Below are 25,303 nucleotides of genomic sequence, written 5' to 3' on the forward strand. Positions count from 1 at the left end.
ATTCGGCGTACCCGCACTTTCGAAACGCTCTTTTAGTTCCTTCTGCTTTAATATTTGTTTCGCAAGAGCGGCCCCGAACAAGGGGGAATTCTGTAACGCTCTCAATACAATACCAGTCTCAAACCACTCATCTTGCCCTGCTCCTATTCGTCGGCGGCCATATTAAAATTTTGCTTCATCACTGATCTCACCGGTGACTGCGGTTACTTCATCGACAAGACTAAAGGGGTGACGTTGCCTATGAGCTGAATATTGACTGAAATTGTGAGCGAAACGAGGTAACCCCAAAACCAGTCAACTTGAGTAGAGCGAAAATGACGGCTCTGTTCCTTGCGATGCGCTGGCTGTGTGACAGTTGTGTCGATGCGATCTGTGGCATTATCGCTACTTGTGTGATAGTAGCTATCTTAACAAGTGCACGTGTACGTTTGCAATGCCGGGCGCATGCGTGAGATACTCGGTGTCTGTATATATACTTTTCATGTTGCAATAAAGAGGGGCTTGTTCCCTGAGGCCTGGTCGAGGGGCGGCCATGCAGAAACCCTGTGTGAAGTGTCGTCCATCGAACTCCACATGGTGTCAGAAGTGGTTGTCCGGGTTGTACTGGACCCGCGGTAGTTGTAAGGTATCGTTACCAGCCCGAATAACAGCAACGAGAAATGGCGCAAGAAACGAAGGTATCCTCCCAGGCTTTCCTGGTGCAGCCGCCAGCAAGCTTCAACTTTGTCAAGACATCCGAATGGCCTGAGTGGAACAAGAATTCGATGACTACCGATTCGCCTCGGGACTTAACGAGCGAACTGAAGAGCCTCAGGTGCGTACGTTGCTTTACACGATGGGACGACAGGCACGAAATATTTTCAAGGCTTTCAGCCTGTCTGAGGAAGACTCGAAGAAATATGACGTGGTGAAGAAACTGTTTGATACCCATTTTGTTGCCACACGGAACCTAGTCTACGAAAGCGCGTGCTTCCATCACCGCCACCAAGGACCAGACGAGTCCGTGGATCAGTATGTTAAGGAGTTACATACGCTGGCCGATAGATGCGACTACAGGGAGATGAAAGAGCGTGTGATTCTCGACCGCTTTGTAAGTGGGATACAAGACGTGAAGTTATCGGAAGCTCTTCAAATGCATGCGGCGCTGACTGTAGAAGGTGCTCTCACCAAGGCACGTCTGAAAGAAGCTGTGCAACGGCAACAGCAGGATATTCGCAGCAGCGTGGACTGTGATGGTTCACTGAGGAGCGCTGAAGTCGACACTGTTCATAGGCGGACACCAAACCAGAAACATCCGGAGCACCTGAAGTGTGCAGCATGCGGTAGGGTCCCTCATTCCAGGTCGTCGTGCCCTGCCAGTGAAACGCTGTGCTACGGGTGTCAGCGCCGGGGACACTTCGCGGCTGTCTGCCCACGGACACACTGGACCACGGAACCCGAAGTACGGCATTTGGAGGTAGGAGTCCACTGTCCTCGGGGGGAGCATCTGAACAAGAACTGTGGGACGTTTTCCGTGGGGAATTTCTCTGCGACATCAGCAGAAGCACTCTTTGTCCAGGTTGTTACTAATGGTGTAGTTGTTTCGGCCAAAGTTGACAAGGGAGCCGAGATAAATGTGGTGTCAGGGTCATTTCCAGCGTTGCCTAAGGTACTAACGTCTACTGATGTTATTTTGATGGCACCAGGCGGTGACCAGTTGGACGTGAATGGAATGTTTACTGCCGACATTCTGTGGAAACATGCTTCGGTTAGGCAGAATGTTTTCGTTGTCAATTCGGTAAGCAATGTGATTCTTGGCTTACCGGCAATAGAAGCGTTGGGAATAGTGAAGTTTGTGGACGAGGCATCAGTTCACCAGGTGGTGCAGACAAGATTTAGTTCCCTGTTCCGTGGTCTGGGGACCATGAAAGGCGAATACTGTATTCGTTTGAAGCCAGACGCGGTGCCCTATGCCATTCACACTGCTCGTCGCTTACCCATACCACTGCGGGACGGGGTAAAACAAGAGCTGGAAGAAATGGAAAAGAATGGGGTCATTCGTAAAATTCAAGGGCCTACGGAGTGGTGTGCTGGCATACTGCCCGTCTTGAAGCCGTCAGGACAAGTGCGAATATGCGTTGACCTGACTCAGTTGAACAAATCGGTGCAACGTGAACGGTTTGTGCTTCCAACTGTGGATGAGACACTCGGGTTGCTCAGTGGGGCCGTCAAGTTTTCCAAACCGGACGCAAACTCTGGTTTCCACCAAGTGAGGTTAGCAAAGGAATGTCAACTGCTCACAACTTTCATTACTCCATTTGGCCGCTATTGCATTGGCATATCTTCGGCTCCGGAGTATTTTCAAAAACAAATGTGCGAGATCCTTGATGGAATTCCGGGGGTAGTGAACTTAATGGACAATATCCTTGTCTTTGGTTCTAGTCAGAAGGAACACGACGAACGCTTAATGTGCACTTTAGAACGCTTGGCCGAAAACGGCATGACACTAAACAAAGAAAAGTGCCAGTTCAGTGTAACGAGCTTTGGTTTCTGGGGTGCCGTGTGAGCCGAGATTGCATACGCCCGGATCCAGCGAAGGTTCTTGCAATTGCAGATGTAAAGCCGCCGAAGAACGTTGCAGAAATGCGCAGATTTTTAGGTCTTGCTAATCATTGTTCCCGATTCATTCCAGAATTAGCTGAACAAACAGCGCCTTTGCGTCAGCTGCTCCAAAAGAACACAGAGTGGGTCTGGGCAGAGCCTCAGCAGATAGCTTTTGATGGCGTGAAGAGTGCTATCTGCTCAGATAGGTGTATGGCTAAGTTTGGTGCCCAACGTCCAACGATTATTTCTGCAGATGCTTCGTCGTACGGCTTAGGAGCAGTTTTACTGCAAGTGCAACCAAATAAAAAAAAGCGGCCGGTTGCTTTTGTCTCAAGAATCCTTCACACCAACTGAGATGCGCTATGCGCAAATCGAAAAAGAGATTTTGGCTGTAACATGGGCCGCAGAACATCTCAAAAGCTTTGTGCGTGGACTACACATTACGGTAGAAACAGACCACAAACCGTTGGTTGCTTTGCTAGGAAAGACTCCACTTGATTTGGTTCCGCCTCGCATTCAAAGGTTTAGAATGCGGCTAATGCTATTCAGTTTTGAGGTGCAATATGTCCCGGGAAAAAACCTTAAAATAGCGGATGCACTCTCCAGAGCGCCAGGGCCAGGCCAAAAGACTAACTTTCTTTCGGTCAATGAAATCAACTGTTACGTTGCTGGTACGTTATCGGAGTTAAGAGATTCGGAGCACTTCCGCTTAGTAGCCGAAGAACAGGCGAAGGACGAGACTTGTCGTACGTTGCGTCGCTATTTCCGGGAGGGCTGGCCTAGTCTACATTCGTTATCAGCTGTTTTGAGGCCCTATTGGCAGGATCGTGCCGTTTTTAATGTATGCAAAGGGGTCCTCCTGCACGGCACCCGCCTGTTGGTGCCACACTGCCTTAGAAGCAGAATGTTAAAGCTGCTTCATGAGGGCGACCAGGGTGTGGTAAGGTGTAGAGCAAGGGCAAGAGAGTCCGTTTGGTGGCCAGGTTTAAGCGCTCAGCTTGCTGCGTTCATTGGAAACTGCCTCACGTGCTCCCAATTTCGCGTCCAGCTGTGCGAGCCGATGATCCCGACTGAGACGCCTTTCCGGCCTTGGCAAAGCGTTGCGGCAAATATCTGTCATGTGAAAGGCTGTAACTACTTGCTCATAGTTGATTACTTACCTCGGTTTCCGCAGTTGTGTCGGCTACCTCTCTTAACAGCACAAGTTATTTATCATACCAAGAAGGTGTTTTCGACACACGGCATCCCGGAAATGCTGCTAACCGATAACGGTGCTCAATTTGTTAGCCAGGAGTTCAACCAGTTCGCGAACGATTATGGATCCAAACATGTGACGTGTAGCCCTAGGTGCCCACAGTCAAACGGGGAGGTAGAAAGAATGATAAAAACTGTGAAAGGTCTGTTGCTAAAATCGGATGACTTGCATTGGGCTTTGTTAGCGTACAGGGGCACGCCGGGACCCCTAGGCAAAACGCCAGAAGAGCTACTCATGGGTCGGCGGCTTCGCACTACTTTGCCTCTCCACCCAAAGAAGTTGGCCCCCAAGACGCCCAATCTCAAAGAAGCACGGGACAAAGATGCCGATTTCAGGGAAGGTCAGCGGCAAAATTATGATCGTCGGCATGCGGCCCGTCACCTTTTCCCGCTGCTGCCAGGTGATTCGGTTTGGGTCAAGGACTACAGGAGAGAAGGTGTGGTTCTTCATCGTGCAAAGCGACCACGCTTGTATATGGTGGCTTTGGATAGCGGGGTTCAGATTGAGCGTAATAGGCGAGCGCTAATCAAGCAAGCGCCCGAAAGAGGTTCGGACTCTGACGGGGCGTATGAATTTCCGTCTAGCCTAGGTGGTCTCGGGGAGAACGGAAACTCTGTTCCTAATACAAACTGTCCCAGATGGTCTAGAGGTGAACGAAAACGATGTTTCAAATGCACAAACAGTCCCTAGTGACCCGATGCAGACACCGCCGAATACCTCTTCGAATGCGGTTGGGGATGAATATGTCACACGCTTTGGTCGAAAAGTAAAAAAGCCAGAACGATACGGTATTTCTGAATGCCCTTCAGGTCATTTGCTTTGAAGTTGTTGTATTTGTGTATTTTTTGTGTGAATGCCATTCAAGCCGTTTGCTTTGAAGTTGTTGTATTTGTTGTGTATTTTAAAGTGCGTCTGTTTTATAAATTGCGCTTTTCCAAAAGGGAAGGGGATGATGTGGCATTGTCGCTACTAGTGTGATAGTAGCTATCTTAACAAGTGCACGTGTACGTTTGCAATGCCGGGCGCATGCGTGAGATACTCGGCGTCTGTATATATACTTGTCATGTTGCAATAAAGAGGGGCTTGTTTCCTGAGGCCTGGTCGAGGGGCGGCCACGCAGAAACCCTCTGTGAAGTGTCGTCCATCTAACTCCACGGCGTAGGAGGGAGGACGAAGACGGGTTTGACGTACCGGACTAGCTGTTCCGACTCTGTCCAACTCGAAAACCAGCAGAAAGTGGAGTGACTGTGCGGCGATTGCCGACGAACATCGATAAACGGGGGCTCACGCAGCTCACGGACGAGTGCGCAGTCACTGCGGCTGCATGCGCACCGCGTTTTTTTGCTATCGGGGGCAGCCAGCTTGCGTCGGGAACGTAACATCGTTTGCATCGCATAGGCATCGATCAGCAGGTGCGTGCGCCGATAGCGGAAGCCATCGGGCGGAACCCTGATTGTCGTCAAGGCGCCGGGGTGCTATATGGAAAGAAGTCGCTAGGCAAAGGGTTCTACGTTGTGAACATCACAGTAGTGAGTAAATTTTGGTTTTGACTGTGTGTGTTTGGCTACGAGTTCGAAACGTCATTGTAAACTTGTATTGTGCCTATTTTATCACAGATCGGCGACGCGAACATGCGCACTTTTGACCCTCGCTGCCCCGTGGGACCAAGTGCATACTGTCGCCCTGCCTATTTAACCTATATGCAGAGTGCATCATGAGGAAGGCTGGTCTGGACGAGTCTTCAGCTGGAGTGAAGATTGCTGGAAAACGTATCAACAACCTTAGATATGCGGATGATACCACTTTAATGGCAGAAAGTGAAGCGGAACTCAAGAGACTTCTGATGCGCGTACAAGAAGTGAGTGAGAAGTTTGTGCTTAAACTGAACATTAAAAAGACAAAGATCATGGGGTCTTGCCCTATCAAGTCCTGGAGCATCAAGGGACAAGAAGTGGAAGCTGTGACAGATTTTCTCTTCTTGGGCTCCAAGATTACCTCGGAAGGAGACTGCAGCCATGAAAATAGGAGACGCCTGCTTCTGGGAACGAGAGGAATGGTTAGCTTTGACCGCCTAGTAAAGAGCAGAGACATTAGTCTGCCAACCAAGATCCGTATAACTCGTGCTATGGTCTTTCCATTTGTGATGTATGGATGCGAGAGTTGGACTGTGAAAAAGGCTGACCGCCGAAGAATTGACGTGTTTGAATTGTGGTGCTGGCGAAGACTCTTCAGAGTTCCTTGGACTGCCGGAAGATCAAATCAGTCAATATTGTCGACCATAAACCCTGACTGCTCATTGGAGGGTCAAATTTTAAAGTTAAAGCTCAGCTACTTTGGTCATCTGATGAGAAGAGAGGAGTCGCTGGAGAAAGATTTGATGTTGGGAAAGGTTGAGGGTCGCCGGAGAAGGGGTAGGCAGCGAACGCGATGGTTAGATGGCATCCTCGAGGCACTGCAGATGAAGTTATGTGATGTTAGGAAGATAGTGAGAGACCGGAAAGCGTGGCGTGACATGGTTAATAGGGTCACGAAGAGTCGGACACGACTGAACGACTGAAGTGACTGACTCCTGCGCGCCGAAAGGTGAACGAAGGCCTGCTAAACGCCTGCGACTTTTTCTTGGGTAAGCTGTAAAAAACCCGCGTCGGTTATCGAGAGATATTGATTATATGCATTAATATGTGCAAACGACCACTTGCTGTAAGTTGGCTTCTCTGCAAGTCTTGTTTTCTAACCAAGAGGGCTCGTTCCCCCTCGCAATGTTAAGAAACGAACAGAGGAAAGATCTTCCTTTCCAGCTGTTGTCTTCGAGATTACTCAGCGACACCTGACGAAAGTTCAATACCTATATATACCTCAGAATACAGGACGAAGGGAATAGGGATTGTAGTGTCTTGCCCCCATTCTTTACGCTCCCCCCCTACGACACGTTCGCTACTCGAAAGTGTAAGTACGCTGCAAAAAGCGCCTGCTTCTTTTCGTTTCAGAAATAACTAGAAGAGTGTTGTGTGATAACGAGACCTTTTGGTTGGAATACGAGCTTTACAGAGAAACTGACCTGTATTCCGGCGAGTGATCGATTGTCTGAATTCGCTGAAGCTGCATGCATAAGACGGGCTAGTTATGCATATGAATGCTTGTTAAAGTACTGAAGGCTTCGCCTTCTAGAATACTGGTCCGCGAGCGATGGTCTCGCCCGACGCGTGAAAACCAAGTCTTTCTTAAAAACACCGGTTTATTCCGGATCAACAGAAAAGGATAAAATAGAAAAGAAACAGCATTGGTCAAAACTGCGCTGGAAACATGCCGTCGAAGTGCGCGACAATGGACTATGCAGAATAAAACGGAACATGGGTCAGCGCTTCACCGCGACAACACAAAACACACTGCGGCACGGATAGGGCGAGTACAAAGCGTTGATTGCAGTACAAAAGCAATGCTACTCGCGTGGCAGCACTCACGCTAATACTCCTAAGGCTTTCTTTTAGGCGCCGCTTCCATCTTTGCCTCGCAGGACTCCGCTCCGTCGTCCGTGTACATCCCGCCGGCTAGGGACGCTGTCACGCCGCCCTTCTGTGGCCGGCCTCCCGGCGAAAAAGCCCCGAGCCGTGCTTCCGACGCGCTTATCTACCCTCCGTCTCGCGCCGATAATATACCGCCCCCGCTCCGGGCAGCTCGCTCATGCGTACTCGCGCTGCCCGGGCGGACACCAACACAGAAAAAAAGCGCGCGCGGTTTGAAACGCTAAAAGGGGCTGTGGGGCCCCACACTCCCCCCCTCTTAAGACGGGACACCTCCCGATGTGTAAAAACAAAAATAACGCGGGATAAGGACGGAACTGGTACTGCTGCTGGCGGGGAGCATGCTTGGAGGTATCCGCCGAGCGTGGGTACCCGTAGTGCCTGTTAGGTCAAGTGATACTATGTGGCTAGTGGACGGCCGTGGTAAGCTCGGAGATCGGCCACGTTGACTGGTCCGGCTTCTCGACCACCCTGCACATGGCGAATAAGGTAAGAAAGCCAAGACACGCGCTTTGTTATCGTGTAAGCGCCAGTCCATCGTGGTGCGAGAGAAGCAGCAAACCCTTTTGCTGCATCACTTAGTGGGTGCGTGCGGCGAAGGACTTTGTCGCCGACTGTGAACTCCAAGGGTCGCCTTCCCTTGTTGTACTGGTTACAGTGTTCCAGGCGGGCAAGGTCCAAGTTTTCCCTTGCCTCCTTCAGAGTCTCGGCCAACGGCTGGAAAGATCATGCGCAAATTTAGAATGGCTAAGACCCGGTAAATCAGAGCCATTCAGAGCATGCTCAATAGAGAACCTGAGCTCGTGACCAAGGAGAATGGCCGCTGGCGTAAAACCTGTTGACCGGTTTACCGTGGTTCTTGTGGCGAAGGCCATCTCCTGGATACGAGCGTCCCAGTCCTTGTGCGGCTCCGTGAATGCCACCATCACAGTCTTGAGATTTCGATTCACTCGCTCTGTAATGTTTGCTTGAGGATGGTAGGGCGTACTCTTTTTGGGCTGCACGCCAAGAACTTTGCAAGTGGCAGTGAATATCCCACCGGTGAAATACGTGGCATTATCAGTTATAAGCTGAGCTGGGAAACCAAAGCGAGTGAATGTTTTAGTAGCTTATCCCAAATTATTTTCGAGTCTAGCCTACTCAGGGGATACAATTCTACCCATTTCGAGAAATGATCAGTGATTACTAACAAGTAGCGATTCCCTTTCACTGATCTGGGATAAGGACCCATTATGTCGCAAGCTACAATTTCCCATGGGTATCGGCTCTCTACAGGTTGCATGAAGCCCGGTGGTTTCCCTCCCCTCTGCTTCGCGGTCTGGCAAGTATGACAAGTGCGGACGAACCTCAGGACATCCCTTCTCATGCGGGGCCATGTTGAAACGCGACACAATTTGTCATATGTTTTCTTGCCATCGCTGTGACCTGCGAGGCGTGTATCGTGGAAGTACTCTAGAAAATGCTTACGTAGGCCCTTAGGAACGACCACACGAAATGCGGACTCACCACTCTCGGTGTCCGCAGCAGGTATATACCGCAGGATCAAGCCATCTTCTGCTTCCACGTAGCTGTCGTAGCTTCCGTTAAGCGCCCGGCTCCCTGCAGGGTTGGCGCTGTTCAGGTTTTGGCGTATCTGGTTGCACTGGCCGTCTGAGAGCTGAGCGTCAAGGAGCTGTTGACGGGACACCAGTGTGCCCCAGGTGTCGTCAGGAGCTGTCACAGCATGGACCGCGGGTGCTCGCTCTTCCTCACCAGGAAGTGGAGCTCGTGACAAGGCATCGGCCACTTTGTTGAAAGTGCCTCTTCTGTATTCTACCCTGTAATTATACTTTTGGAGAGCGAGTGACCAGCGGGCTAGACGGCCAGCTGGATTTTGCAACCTTGAAAGCCACGATAGGGCCTGGTGGTCGGTCTGAATAGTGAATTCTGCGCCATCCAAATACATGTCAAGTTTCTTGAGGGCAAACACAATCGCGAGACACTCTTTCTCTGTCACAGTATAGTTCCTTTCTGGTGCCGTCAGTTTATGACTAGCAAATGCCAATGGGCAAAGCTTTCCTTGATGTTCTTGAAGCAATACCGCCCCAATTTTCCGTACTCACTTGCAACCGTTTGTACCGTGAATGGCCGGTTAAGGTCTGGAAGCCACAGGCGTGCAGTATCCGCGATGGCTGCAGACAGTGAACGGAATGATCCCTGCTCGGCTTCTGTCCATGACCAGCGGGCACCCTTCCGGAGGAGCTGATGGAGGGGTCGCACCAGGTCAGCGCAGTTCGGGATAAAGTGGCGGTAGAATCCCACCATGCCCAAGAAACGCTGGAGGCTCTTTATGTTGGTGGGTGATGGGAGCTGCAGAATGGCCTGAAGCTTCCCTTCATCCGGGCGAACTGTGCCCTGTTCCACAATGAAACCAAGAAGGTTGATTGTGCTTGTCACCAACTGAACCTTGCCGGGGTTAATGGTGATGTCCGCATTCTGCATTCGTCGAAGGACATTCGTTAGATGAAGGAGGTGTTCTTCTGAGCTTTCTGAAAACACTACTACGTCATCCATGTAGGCCATAGCGTAGTTACATTTAGCGTCTCCGAGCACAATATCCATTACCCGTTGAAAAGTAGCAGGTGAATTGCACAACCCGAAAGGCAATGGCACGAATTCGAACAGTCCCCGGTGGCAAGTGAAAGCCGTTTTCTCAATGTCGCAGCGGTCAATCGGGATTTGCAGAAATCCCCTACAACAGTCAAGAGCTGTAAAAAAATTTGCTGACCCAAGTGAGTACATGACAGAGTCAACAGTCGGGAAAGGGTAAGAGTCTGGCACTGTCACAGCATTGAGACGTCGATAATCGACACACAACCGTGCTGTTCCATTCTTCTTAGGCGCGAGAACAACAGGAAACGACCAGGGGCTTTTTGATGGTCTCACCGCACCGGTAGCCACCATTTCGTCGAGGGCCCCATCCAGCAGCGCTCGCTTGTGGACACTCAAGGGCCTTGGATTGAATCGGATAGGACGAGCATCGCCGGTGTCGATCATGTGGGTTAGTACGTTGGCCTTCCCCGGAGCCTCCGTGAACATTGCTGCAAAGGGCCTGAGCATTGTCTCGATTCTGCTTTTTTCCGCTGGTGAGTCTGTGAAGGAATTCAAAACGGTTAGAATACCACTTCCTGTGATATTTGCCGAATGGCCGTTCGTGGCAAGCAATTGTGACTGTAGCTCAGCGGCCTTGGTCTTGAACTGAAATGCTTCTGTACCTGTGCCGTACCGGTAGGTTACCTTACTGAGATCCATCACGATTCTTGCCTTCACTATGAAGTTACGGCCTAGTATGACTGGCCAGGATAGCCCGGGAAGGTGTAAGAAACGCTGTCTAATCTTTCGACCATTTATAGTAACTGTTAGGCGGGCTGCTGAGGTTGCGGGTACTATGTGAGTCGACGCCATACGAAGATTAGTGTTTACACTCCGCAACCGGACACGTTTTGTCTCACAGGAATGCTTCACCTGATCGCCGAAGACTGACACCGTAGACCCCGTGTCTAAAAGGGCTGGAAGTTTCAGTCCAGCCATTTTTACTAAGACCAGCGCGGTCTTGTCTGGTTGGCTTTCCTCAAAAGAAGTTGACGGGACTGCACTCACCGAGTGTTTGTAGGGTTTCTCGGGGTCTGCCTCATGCATAGCAGGTGGTGATGATGGCACCTGCATCAATGGCACCTGGGTCGAAGGCCCCTGGTTCCGTTCAGGCCGGAAAGGTAGCGACAGGATCCGCTCTCCCGGTGGTTGCCCACGTCTGTGCGGCCTGGCCGCTGGATGGTGTGATGACCAAAATATTCTCCCCTGCATTGTCCTGAATCTGTGAGCCGTAAGACAAGTTGTGCCCTGGGGCGACACCCACTTCTCACCTGATGGTGACACCGTTGCACCCGAAAGTGAATCCCACGTTGCACCCGGTGGTGACACCCACGTTGCACCCGTAGGTGACGTCAACGTGGCACCCGGTGGTGACGTCAACGTTGCACGCGGTGGTGACACCCACGCTGCACCCGTAGGTGATGCCAACGTTGCACCCGGTGGTGACACCCACGCTGCACCCGTAGGTGACGTCAACGCTGCACCCGGTGGAGACAACCACTCTGCACCCGTAGGTGACGGCCACGCTGCGCCCGGTGGCGACACCCACGCTGCACCCACAGGTGAATGGTAGCCGGCAGCCGCTGCAGGTGATGTCCGGGATTTGCGCGCTCCGACGTGGGGTGTCCCAACTGCTGCCACACAACGGGTCCCAGCGCCTGCGTATGGCAAGAAGACACGGGGCCCCGTCTGACCTGTCACCCCATGAAATCTGCTCGTCACCTGAGTAGACGCATCAGGGCTTGTGACTCCGTGCAAGCCGCCAGCCCCCGTACGTCTCCAGGCTGCGTGCTGCCAATGATCCAGGCCACGCACAGGACGTATCAATGCAAGTCTCTGCAGGGGGAGGTGGTTTGTACTGGAGCTCCGCCAGGAAAGATGCCTCGATGCGGGATGCTTCTCTAGCCATGTCATCGAAGTCCGCGAACTGGCGACGCCGGAGATATGGTTGGTACCTTGGATGGCACCGATGTATAGCATGAGCCACCTTCTCTGGTTCCGGAACTGCAGGATCTGCCCGCTCATGCAGCTCTTGAAAACTGCGTAAAAACTCTAGCAAACCCTCGTTTTCGCCTTGCGTCCTGGTGCAAAGCTCGTCTTTCGTACGGATGTCATAGTCAGGCGGCAAAAACTCTTCTCGAAAACTGTCTATAAAATCCTGCTTTGTTGTGAGCGGCCGCTGTCTACGCCTCCAGGTTGCTGCGGAACCTACCAAAGCTACGGGAAGCACACGCGTGACCAGAGCGCTGTCCGAAATTGCCATTGCCATCTGATAATCGTCGATTTCATAAAGAAAATCGCAAACAGATTTCTTGTCGGCGTATCCTTCAAACCTTGGTGCGGCCAAATTCAGCCGCAGCTGATTATCGCGATACAAGGGAGTGGGCGTTACCGAAACTGCCTCGCTTCCTACCATTTCTCTGAAATGTGCCTTTGATTCAAGTAGCTCCAACAGGAAGCCGGGAATTCCGCTACAAATGTCCGACGGTTCGCTTTTCCTGTCTTCTGATTGCTCATGTCCGGAACCCCCTGTGTGGGAGGCCGAACTGTCTCCGTTAAGGGGGCGCTTGCACCCGGCAAGTCCGACATCGCTACGCACGAAACTGCATGAACGTCAAATTGCTACACTCGCCGGGCAAGCCAAAGCTCGAGCAGAAAGCACGTTGGGCGCCGAATGAAGGCTTCGCCTTCTAGAATACGGGTCCGCCCGACGAGGGCAAACCAAGTCTTTCTTAAAAACACCGGTTTATTCCGGATCAACAGAAAAGTATAAAATAGAAAAGGAACAGCATTGGTGAAAACTGCGCTGGAAACATGCCGTCGAAGTGCGCGACAATGGACTATGCAGAATAAAACGAAACATTGGTCAGGGCTTCACCACAACATAAAACACACTGCCGTGCGGATAGGGCGAGTACAAAGCGTTGATTGCGGTACAACAGCATTGCTACTCGCGTGGCAGCACTCACGCTAACACTCCTAAGGCTTTCTTGTAGGCGCCGCTTCCGTCTTTGCCTCGCAGGACTCCGCTCCGTCGTCCGTGTACATCCCGCCGGCTTGGGACGCTGCCACGCCACCCTTCTGTGGCCGGCCTCCCGGCGAAAAAGCCCCGAGCCATGCTTCCGACGCGCTTATCTACCCTCCGTCTCGAGCCGATAACATGCCGCCCTCGCTCCGGGCAGCTCGCTGATGCCTACTCGCGCTGCCCGGGCGGACACCAACACACAGAAAAAAAAGCGCGCGCGGTTCGAAACGCTAAAAGGGGCTGTGGGGCCCCACAGTACAAATTTAGTGTTATGGCAGCGGCAACCAAATACTCAATGTTTGAAATCAATTTACTGCCTAAGAAACTGTAGTGCTTGTGTTGCGCAGGTAATCTTAACACAGTTTTGTTTATATCACTGTGAAGCTACAAGGCGGTCCTTACAATGATACTTGCTTGGATAGCCCTGTGACACGTTGCCAACATTCCTGTGAATGTTTATCACTTCACTGTGGTCTGGTTGGTATGGATCTTTGATTGTATACTAGAACATGCAAAAGGCGGACTGAAGTGGATGTCATTGTTTGATTATGCAGGAGGCAGTGACTACCCACTGAAGTCATGGCTGCTTACACCAATGCCGAGTCATCCCAGACCCAACTTGCTGTCCCTTCTCTGCTATCACCTTGCAGCCTGGCACAGTTGGCTGTGGTCACTAGCTGTGTGGCAAACATGCTTAAGCCGAAAAGCGTAGCGTTACAGCAAGGTAATAAATAACCATGACACTTATTGGAATCAGAAAATGGCATTAAGATGTTTTACTGCCACATATATCCCAGTAGAAGCACTCATTTCTTGGCCGCTGTATTTCACTCGAGTGTTTTTATTGAGAAAGAGACATCATACATACCAGCACACTTACCTTGATGTACAATGACCATACAACATTGACACCAATATTGCAGAATACTTATTGGGAAGAAGAAACCACTCTCTTTCAACATATTGAAGCTACCTATACAAATAAGTACTGTATGCATGGTGCAGTGTGCAAAAGGCTTACATATCAGAGGTAAAAATGCCAGCTGGTTGGTATACTACTAGAGATCTTGTTCGCAGTGCTAAATGCTGTAACAGCTGTTAGGAGAAAGGTGTGCAAATAATAAGCTGCAGTGCCCACAATGATTGCTGAATGATTACAAAATTTTAGTGAAAATAAAATAAGTTCGCACATACATTGGTAAGGCAACGTGTAAGCAGATGTTATGTACACTAATAAAACGTGTGAAACTGCAAGGGGACTGCTGAGCAGCTTGAAGACAGTAGAGGCAGCTAAAGCATGAGCATTCAAAAATATTTTACACCGTAAACATGATAGAACGAGAGAAATAAGATGGCTACTCAATACAAAACAGCACTAAACAAGGGTTGAGGAGGAACCTTGGTTTGCTAGCCAAAATCGAAATGTTGGCTCGGCTTGCAAACTGAGGCTCACCTCAACCCTTGTTCAGCGCTCTTTCATACACCATAAACATGTGATAAGCACCCATTAACATAATTGTCACCTACTTTTGACCTTGGAATTTATTTTCCAAATCTTGTTCAACAAATAATCAGAAAAAGCATCTTTTGTTCAAACTGGCCTTTCAATTGAAATGGTTTGTACATAATGCACACAACATAGAAAGCTAATAAAATGAGGAATGTGTGTAAAATGAACATCTTTTTGAAACACTACACAGACTCCATGATGGCACTTCAAAACTAGCACACATTCTTCGCCTTCAAGGTTATCTGCACACCTCAGTGGTGGGCACCTTGTTTATAATAAGACTAGGGAAATTACGCAGATTCACCAGCTCGCCTCCGGCATCGCGCACCAAGCTTGCCTCATGTGTTTGCCTTTCCCGTCGAAAGGGGGGGATACCGTTCAACATGAACAGACACTGACAACGTTCCAACAATGTGCCACTAACAAACACAGCCTGCTGCGCGAAATACAACATACTACACATCCCTGTCCAGACCTGGCTGAACAAGCTCGTCCTCTCCTCGGTCATTATAACAAATTTCTGAATAACGTATTTTCTTTATCTGAACACACCAAAGGAAGCATTAACATCAGAGTTTGTGTACCTTATATAGACTAAACAATCAACATCAAAACATCAACGGAATATCGAGAACGGAGCCCGATGTGGCCGAAGTCAACTGACTGCGAAGCACAGGAGTGACTGTCACCGTGGCTTGCACGAGGAGGCCGTGTTGGAGGGTCGTGTGTCGGATCTCGTTTCCCGCAGTGAAATTGCCAACTCTTGCATAGTAGCTGCCACCTGCCTTACTGCAAGTGCAAACGTTCCTCTGTCGGCAGACACAGTAGTGTAGCCTTTATGGTCTTCTTGTATTTTCTTTTAAACAAAAAGAGCAGCAGACCACATACCTCCCACTCGTCGCTCTTGCCATCGATAGTAAACACTGTTTGACAACGCTGACACTCTTCAGTAAGCTGATGACTTAGTCGATTTTAATGTCTAACGCTTTCACCACGCTGATCACCGCAGGTTCGTAGCCTTCATTGTTTTCAATCAGATTTTTCCAGCTGCTCACGACATCCGCACAGGACCTCGATTTCAGGCGACGCACGAAAAATAGCAACTAGCCGAGGAATCAGCTGTTTTCTGGCAAGCCGCCATGTGCACTCTTTGACGCGATCAGCGTGCCCTCGCGGAGACAAAACCTTACTGAGGAGCGAATTTAATTGCAATTCCTAAAACACATCTCCTTATGCTTGATGTAGTTAGTTGTAATGCAGTTCCTCAGCAGAATAAATATTTATATTTTATTTTTTATTTACGAGGAGAGGACGAGCTTGTTCAGCCAGGTCTCGACAAGAGGTGTAGTATGTTGTATTTCGCGCAAATTGTTGGAACGTTGTCAGTGTCTGTTCATGTTGAACGGTATGCGCCCCCCCCCCCCTTTTTTTTGACGGGAAAGGCAAACACATGACGCAAGCTTGGTGCGCGATGCCGGAGGCGAGCTGGTGAATCTGCTTAATTTCCCTAGTCTTACTATAAACAAGGGGCCCACCAGTGAGGTGTGCAGATTACCTTGAAGGCGAAGAATGTGTGCTAGTTTTGAAGTGCCATCATGGAGTCTGTGTAGTGTTTCAAAAAGATGTTCATTTTACACACATTCCTCATTCTATAACATTTCCATGTTGTGTGCATTATGTACAAACCATTTCAATTGAAAGGCCAGTTTGCACAAAAGATGTTTTTTCTGATTATTTGTTGAAAATGACTTGGAAAATAAATTCCAAGGTCAAAAGTAGGTGACAGTTATGTAAAGGGTTGCTTATCACATGTTTATGGTTCATGAAAGAGCGCTGAACAAAGGTTGAGGGGAGCCTCAGTTTGCAAGCCGAGCCCACATTTAGATTTTGGCTAGCAAACCAAGGTTCCTCCTGAACCCTTGTTTAGTGCAGTTTTGTATTGCGTAGCCATCTTATTTCTCTCGTTCTACCATGTTTATGGTGTAAAATATTTTTGAATGCTCATGTTTTAGCTGCCTCTACTGTCTTCAAGCTGCTCAGCAGTCCCCTTGCAGTTTTACACGTTTTATTAGTGTACATAACGTCTGCTCACACATTTCCTTAACAATGTATGTCTGATGCTTATTTTATTTTCACTACGATTTTGTAATCATTCAGCAATCATTGTCGGCACTGCAGCCTAGTATTTGTACACCATTCTCCTAACAGCTGTTACAGCATTTAGCACTGCGAGCAAGATATCTAGTAGTATACCATCCAGCTGGCATTTTTACCTCTGATATGTAAGAGTTTTGCACACTGCACCATGCATACAGTACCTATTTGTATAGGTAGCTTCAATATGTTGAAAGGGAGCGGCTTCTTTGAGCCCAATAATTATTCTGCAATATACATGTAAATGTTGTATTGTCATTGTTCATCAAGGTACCTAAGTGTGTTGGTATGTATGATGTTTCTTTCTCAATAAAAACACTCGAGTGAAATACAGCGGCCAAGAAATAAGTGCTTCTACTGGGATATATGTGGCAGTAAAACATCTTAATGCCATTTTGTGATTCCAATAAGTGTCATGGTTATTTATTACCTTGCTGTAACGCTACGCTTTTGGGTTTAAGCATGTTTACCACACAGCTAGTGACCACAGCCAACTGTGCCAGGCTGCAAGGTGATAGCAGAGAAGGGACAGCAAGTTGGGTCTGGGATGACTTGGCATTGGTGTAAGCAGCCATGACTCCAGTGGGTAGTCACTGTCTCCTGCATAACCAAACAATGACATCCACTTAAGTCTGCCTTTTGCATGTTCTAGTATACAATCAAAGATCCATACCAACTAGCCCACAGTGAGGTGGTAAACATTCACAGGAACGTTGGCAACGTGTCACAGGGCTGTCCAAGCAAGCATCATTGTAAGGGTAGCCTTGTAGCTTCACAGTGATATAAACAAAAATGTGTTAAGATTACCTGCACAACACAAGCGCTACGGTTTCTTAGGCAGTAAAGAGATTTCAAACATTGAATATTTGGTTTTTGCTGCCATAACACTAAATTTGTACTTTAACAAGCATTCATATGCATAACTAGGCCGTCTTATGCATGCAGCTTCAGCGAATTCAGACAATCAATCACTCGCCGGAATAAAAGTCAGTTTCTCTGTAAGGCTCGTATTCCAACCAAAAGGTCTCGTTATCACACAACACTCTTCTAGTTCTTGCTGAAACGAAAAGAAGCAGGCGCTTTCTGCAGCGTACTCACTTTCGAGTAGCGAACGTGTCGTAGGGAGGGAGCGTTGCGAATGGGGCAAGGCACTACAATCCCTAGTCGCTTCGTACTGTATTTTGAGGTATATATAGGTATTGAACTTTCGTCTGGTGCCGCTGGGTAATCTCGAAGACAACAGCTGGAAAGAAAGATCTTTCCTCTGTTCGTTTCTTAACATTGCGACGGGGAACGAGTCCTTTTGTTTAGAAATTAAGACTTGCAGAGAAGCCAACTTACAGCAAGTGGTCGATTGCACATATTAATGCATATAATCACTATCGTTCGATTACCGACGCGGGTTTTTACAGCTTACCCAAGAAAAAGCCGCAGGCGTTTAGCAGGCCTTCGTCCACCTTTCGGCGCGCAGGAGTACCGCTAGACGAACGCGTTGTTTGGAGTCCTTGGTCCCACGGGACAGCGAGGGTCAAAAGTGCGTATGTTCGCGTCACAGATCTGTAATAAAATAGGCATAATACAAGTTTACAATGACGTTTCGAACTCGTAGCCAAATACACACAGTCAAAACCAAAATTTACTCACTACTGTGATGTTCACAACGTAGAACCCCTTGCCTAGCGACTTCTTTCCATATCGCAACGCGGCGCCTTGACGACAATCAGCGTTCCGCCCGATGGCTTCCGCTTTCAGCGCACGCACCTGCTGATCGATGCCTATACGAAGCAAACGATGTTACGTTCCCGACGCAAGCTGGTAGCCCCCGATAGCAAAAAAACGCGGTGCGCATGCAGCCGCAGTGGCTGCGCACTCATCCGTGAGCTGCGTAAGCCCTCGTTCATCGATGTTCGTCGGCAATCGCCGCACAGTCACTCCACTTTCTGCTGGTTTCCGAGTTGAACAGAGTCGGAACAACTAGTCCGGTACGGCAAACGCGACTTCGTCCTCCTTCCTACGCCGTGGATCACACCGACACAACTGTCACACAGCTAGCGCAACGCAAGTAACACAGCCGCCATTTTCGCTCTACTCAGTTGACTGGTTTTGGGGTTGCCTCGTTTCGCTCACAATTTCAGTGAATATTCAGCTCATGGGCAACGTCACCACTTTAGTCTTGTTGATGACGTAACCGCAGTCACCGGTGAGATCAGTGATGACGCAAAATTTCAACATGGCCGCCGACCAATAGGAGCAGGGCAAGTTGAGCGGTTTGAGACTGGTTTTGTATTGAGAGCGTTACAGAATCCCCCCCCCCCCCCCAGTACTCGAAGTGAGCGTGTCAGGTGACGAAGCGGCCTTGCCGGCTGACACTGACCCGCACTACGCCAGCGGAGACGTGCCGACCTTCGCCGGAGCGAGCAATTTAGTTGGCATGAACGGCGCGTCGCCGGCTAAGAAAGTAAACAATGCCAAAACTACTGCGGAAGCCGTAGCGATAGAAGTGCCCGCGTGCGCTCAAGACGTCAGCGTTCAGCAAGGTGCACCGGGTGGCGCGCGGCAGCAGGAGACCGTAAAGCCCCTTGATAATGACTTTAGGAGACCGAACTCAAACCCGCGGTAGACGAGGTAATGGTCTCTCAAAGCATCGCTGGGCGGCTCTGTGGCAGAAACACACACATTTTGACGCCGCCGGCTCGGCTCGTTGCCTTCGCTAGAGTGTACTAAAAGGACCCATCTAACACACTCTACCTTCGCGAGGGATTCCGCCAGGGGGCGCCGAGGAGTGAAGACGCTGCCACGTCGAGCTCTGCTGTTAATGGCCTTTTTCGGCGGCTTTTGGGTGCATCCAGAAACATCTCACTTCGGACCGATTTTCGGAAGTCCCGAGGATCAAGTGGAACCAACTCTTTAAAAGGTGGGACCACCAATTTGGTCTTTACGATACTTTGAAGTTCGGAGCAACAACGCCGCCAAGTTAAGCCTAGCGTCCGAGCCTAGCGTCCGAGCCTTGCGTCCGGCCTAGCCGCCCTCGAGGGAAGACCCTCGGAGCGTGGACGGCATGGACTGGCAGGGCGAGGAAAATCAGAGCTACCAGCCGAACTCTGACACTAGTAAGGACGGAAATATGGAGGCGGTTGAGGCCTTAGAAGAAAATTCATGGTTCCGCCGACAAGGAGGCAGATATGTGAAGGAATGCGACGCAGCGTCCCAAGCGAGGAAGGAGGCACCCGTGAATGGGAGCGAAGGGACCGAGGCCGCCAAATCGCGGCAAAAAGCGATAGGAAAGTCACTCGCCGAGAGATCCGTAGGCACGGTCAGATCGAAAATACCGAAGGAGATGTTCCGCGTAGTGCTGCGACCGCACGGCGGCGCCGATCAGCTGACAAGGAAAGCGGGACCGAAGCTGCGCCAGGTCGTGGTTACGGCTGCAGGCCTCAACCTGAACGGGGAAGACAGATTCATCGCCAACCCGAAGAATCAGTCCCTACTAATTATGACCCCGGAGCTCGGCAGGGCGAAGCGGTACGAGCAAATTACGACCATAAAAATCGGGCCAGTTGAGATAGACGCAACTGCTCACGCGGCCATGCCGGAGGGCGGCAAGGGCGTCATATACGACGTTCCGCTGGACGTCACGGAGGAGGAAATTCGGTAGGGGCTCAGAGATAACCCTGGCTACATTGGAGCGAGGAGGCTCGGGAAAAAAGTCTAAAACCGTGCTCATCATTTTCGAAGACCAAGAAGTCCCGAGAGAGGTGTGGTTCAACGGATTGCTATAGCGGTGCAACCTCTACAAAAAGAAATTAGATTTGTGCTACGCATGCGGCAACCTAGGACATCGGTCGGACGTCTGCCCGGACCCCACCAGCCCTCGATGCCGAGGGTGCAGAATGCTTAATCCACCGGAGGGGCACGAACAAAATTGCGAGCCGCAATGCCTACTGTGCGGCGGCTGCCACCCCCTGGGGCACAACCGCTGCAGAAGCATGTACCGGACCCCGCACATTCTCAAAGTCCGACAAGCAGAGAAAGAAGCCACCCAGGCTCAAAACAAGCAGCAAGAGCCAACGAAAACCCGGGGCAGATCGAGAGGAAGAGGCGACGCCGCGGGCACAACGGGCCGTGCGAGAGACTCCAGCGAATCCGTCACCAGAGATGAGCCCAGATCCAAGAGCAAGAACAGGGGGCCGCCACAACCACCGCCACCCAAGGACGACAAGAAGCACTGGCCGAAGCCCGGGGAGACGCCGGCCGGACAAGCAAAGACGAATGAGGAAGTTAACGCAGGCGGTAAGTCGGTCAGCTTCGCTAGCGGGGTCTCCATAGAAAAAAACTTGGAACTTTCGGAATTACAACAGACTCAAGCCGAGCATAGCAAAGAAATCAGAATCATTAAAGAAGACATCAAAGAGATTAAAGAAACCCTCAAATCCCTAGTAGAGGTAATTAAAGAGTTAAAAGAGGTAAAAGCTACACCTGCACCGGCACCTCCGATGCTCAGGCCGCCCGTCATACGGGGCCCCGGTGGGGCAAGCGAGAGCAATTGTGGCAGGGACAGTGACGACTCAAATGAAATGAATATCGATCAGGCTAGACCCGCGAAACGTAAATCAGACGACACTAGTGTAATTGGACAAGCCTGAAAGCACGTGGCTTTTAGAAAATTAGTCAAGGATGAAATCATAGACTTCGAATTGAACCTGAATAAGAAACTTGAGGCGAGATTTGGAGTGCTAGAAAAGATGCTTCAAGCCCTTTGCAACGCATCGGGTATACAATATCAAAATCATAATGGATCCCAAAACGTCTAAAATTTGGCAATGGAATTGCCGGTCGTTGTCAATGAAGCGATGGCTCTTGCAACAGTACGTAGCTAGCCAGAACACACAGCCTTTGGCAATGGTTCTGCAGGAAACGCGAGGTGTATGGAAGCTTTCGGGGTACAAAAGCTACGATAGCGGGAAGGGAAGTAAAACACAGGTCGTGACGTACGTCAAAAACAACGTCGCCGTTGTCGAGCACGAAGTAGGTAACAGGGAGACCGAAACGGTCTTTGTGGAAATCCTGACCGGTAAAAAGAACAGAGGCAGCATATTTCTTCTCAATGTGTACAGCTCCCCGAAGTGCATGAAGGCGAGGTTTGGCCCGATATTTAAGAGAGCGATTAGCCTGGCAGGTAAGAACCCACTAATAATAGCCGGCGATTTTAATGCCAGACATCGAGAATGGGGTTACACGACCAGCAGCCCGAAGGGTCAAACGCTGTTGGAAGATATCACTGAGTCAAACCTCTACATCGCTAACGACATTAGATGCCCGACGAGGGTGGGCAACAGTGTGTCAGCGGACACAAACCCGGACTTGACTTTCTGCCATAGAACTGGCATAGTCAAGTGGACGAACAAGCATCAGGATCTAGGTAGCGACCACTACGTGCTAGAGGTAGAACTAAGTAGGAAAGTGAGCGTTAAGCGCGCTGTGTGTCGGACGGAAACCCAAGTGGATTGGGATAAATTCAGACAGATCAGAGAACGGGAAGAAATTGGAGATATAGAGTGCATTCAAAATTGGGCCACCCAATTAATTACCCATGTCAACGAGGCCACCGAAGAAATTAAAGGCGAAGCTCTGCCTGAGGCAATGGATAGCAGGCTATTCGGCATGTTCAAAAAGAAAGAAGAGCTAACGAAGAAGCTAAAAAAGCAAAAGTGGAACCGCAATCTCAGAAGAGAGATAGCCAGACACAACGTCGAAATAGAAAAATACGCCCGGAAACTCGAGTCGCAACGTTGGGATAACAAATGCGACGAGATGGAGGGCACCATGAATGGGGCCAAGACGTGGCAACTGCTCAGGTTCCTGATAGACCCGACTAAGTCCAAAACGGTCGCCAATATAGAACAGGTCAAGGCGAGGTATAACTTTAAGGGTGCGGACAAACAGTTCATTGACAAGCTCAATTCCATGTACGTAACTCCCCCCGCCACAGCGCATTACAGAGATTACAACGGACCGGCGAACAGCGAGCTTGACGCGTCCATAACAGTGGCAGAAGTCAGAGCGGAGCTGCACGGCCTAAAAAGATGCTCGGCCCCCAGGCCGGACCTCGTTAATAACAAGATGCTCGCAAATCTGGACGACGAATCGATAAATGCCCTAACCAAATATTTAAATCAGGTGTGGGAGAGTGGTCAAGTACCCCAAGAGTGGAAGAGGGCTAAGATCACCCTAATCCACAAGCAGGGAAAACCACCGGGCTTGGAGAATCTCCGCCCAATATCACTAACATCCTGCGTAGGCAAACTACTTGAGAAAGTTATTCAGAGGAGGCTAACCAAATACACCGAAGAGAATGATGCGTGGCCGGCTGAATTGGTCGAATTCAGGCCCGGCCTTTGTACGCAAGATACCATGCTCAGACTACATAACGATGTTGTCAGAGACTTCAGGAAAAAAAATACGAAAGCTATTCTAGGCTTAGACCTTAAAAAAGCTTTTGATAACGTCAGTCACGACGCCATTCTCGACGGGCTCGCTGAGCTTAGAGTAGGCGAAAGAACCTACAACTACATTAGATCATTCCTGCGAGACAGGACGGCGATCATCAGCTTTCAGGGCTTATGTTCGGAGGAGTTCCCGCTGGGTAACAGAGGCACTCCGCAGGGGGCTGTGCTCTCACCTTTCCTTTTTAACATCGTAATGAGGAAGCTCCCCAGTAAGCTTGGACATCTCGATGACTTAAAACTAAGCATTTACGCGGACGATGTGACCGTCTGGATGTGCGAAGGGAGCGACTCGTACATCACATCCAGGCTCCAAGAGGCAGCAGATATAATCAGCTATCACGCAGAGGACGTAGGTCTATGCTGTTCGCCAGAAAAATCGGAGCTCCTGGTAATGACCAGCAGTAGTGGGAAGATAACTCCAGATATCAAAATTAAAGTCAACGGAAACGAAGTCCGGAAAGTAGATGAAATTAGAATATTAGGTATGAATATCAACCGCAGGGGTAGTAACAAAAGCCTAATTAAGAAATTAAAAGATCAGGCGGAGCTCGTAGTCAAAGTATTTAAGAAGACGTCCAACAGAAGGAGTGGTCTCACGGAGGCTAGTAGACTCAGACTCGTACAAGCTTTTGTCACGAGCAGAATGTGCTACGCGACTCCATTCCTAAATATCAACAAGACCGAAGAACACAAATTAAACACCATAATTAGGAGATACACGAAGTGCGCTCTAGGACTCCCCATAACTACTTCTAACGACATTCTAGAGAAAATGGGGTTGCATAATGAGTGGAAAGAGCTGGCTGCGGCGGTCAGGCTGTCCCAGAGAGAGCGACTCGCAGGAACGGCGGCGGGTAGGCAAATCCTCGATTGGGTAAACCTACTAGCGCCCGGGGAAGGCGAAAGTGTCAGAGAAAGCATAGATCGAGAAATCAGAAAGCATCTATACTTCTCGCCCATACCGAAGAACATGCACCCCGTACACGACGAGGGGAGGAGGAAAAGCAGAGCTAAGCACCTCGCTAACAAATTGGGCAAACTCCCACCGGGATCGGTCGCCTACACCGATGCAGCGATCGGGAAAGAAGGCGACGTAACCTCGGTCGCCATAGGAATAGAAAGAAATCGAGATCTACCGCCGGTAGAGGCGGAGGAGATTGCAATAGCCATTGCCATTGCACGACCAGGCGTGAAACACGTCATCAGCGATAGCAAAGCGGCGGTTAGAAATTTTAGCAAGGGTAGAGTCAGCAATCGTGCTGCAAAACTTCTGAACGAGTCGTCTCTCGCCGAAAGCGTGACCATAATCTGGACCCCAGCACACGCCGGTCTCGCCGGCAACGAGGCTGCCCACATGCTACCCGCTCCTCGCTACCTCGGGGTGCTGCGGACGCCTCCACAACATCTAAAACCAAAGAATTTATAGGTACCTTTAGGGATGTAACCGACAACTTGAAGAAAGACCGGAGGATATATCCGCCACCGGTTAGATCCCTGAGTAAAAAGGAATCGTACGACTGGAGAAGACTCCAAGCTCGAAATTTTTTTCGCCCCTGTGGAGGAGTTGGACGGGTGCCAGAGGGCGGAAGAGGGACGGTGCAGAAACCGAAATTTGTAAATTTTGCGGCCACGTGGCAACATTAGATCATATAATATGGAGATGCGTTCGTGCCCCAGGGCGCAACGCGATTAAAACTAGCGATGAATGGGAGACCACGCTAAGAAGCTCCGACGAAAAAACACAGCGATTCGCCGTCCGCCTGGCGGCCGAGGCTGAAGACCTCTTCTAGACGAGGCCGGGTGTCCTCTGGCCGCGGTGTGACAGACTGCCTCCCGGGACGCCTGCGTGCGGACACGTAGGTGGCTGCTGCACCATATTCGGCGGAAATAAATGTTCTTCCTCCTCCTCTACCTTCGCGACGTGCGCCGCGCGCTTTCTTTCGAACGAGCACGCGCCCTCACGCGCCCCCGCAGGCGCATCGCGACATGCCGCCTGCATTCCGTCTTGATGATTGGACAACCTGCCGCGTATTTCCATGGAGGAAACGTAATTATAGGCGAGAAAATTTTTATTCACGTCTGCACTGTAGAGCAGCCGACAGACGGCGATGAGTAAAT

The 25,303-nt window shown here is 50.1% G+C and overlaps 1 protein-coding gene and 1 pseudogene across 1 annotated transcript; both read left to right on the forward strand.

The window, feature by feature from the left end:
- The first annotated feature begins 659 nt into the window (after positions 1 to 659).
- Positions 660 to 2,677, forward strand: LOC146188086 (uncharacterized; annotated as a pseudogene).
- A 1,158-nt stretch (positions 2,678 to 3,835) lies between these two features.
- On the forward strand, positions 3,836 to 11,218 carry LOC146188087 (uncharacterized). The gene is made up of 2 exons (XM_084604992.1): positions 3,836 to 4,385; positions 11,043 to 11,218. Exons 1-2 carry the CDS (start codon positions 3,836 to 3,838, stop codon positions 11,216 to 11,218), a joined length of 726 nt encoding a protein of 241 aa, XP_084461118.1.
- The last annotated feature ends 14,085 nt before the right edge of the window (positions 11,219 to 25,303 follow it).

Source organism: Amblyomma maculatum, chromosome 5 (assembly GCF_055883805.1).
Source record: "Amblyomma maculatum isolate TAMU_Amacu chromosome 5, ASM5588380v1, whole genome shotgun sequence".
Classification (NCBI taxonomy): domain Eukaryota; kingdom Metazoa; phylum Arthropoda; class Arachnida; order Ixodida; family Ixodidae; genus Amblyomma; species Amblyomma maculatum.

What these genes read in the sequence shown, in the direction of transcription:
- LOC146188087 (XM_084604992.1), top strand. Translation starts at nt 3,836, where the DNA reads ATGCTGCTAACCGATAACGGTGCTCAATTTGTTAGCCAGGAGTTCAAC. An exon ending in CAAGCAAGCGCCCGAAAGAG is followed by an intron (nt 4,386 to 11,042) that starts GTTCGGACTCTG and finishes CATGCATAGCAG; the next exon opens with GTGGTGATGATGGCACCTGC.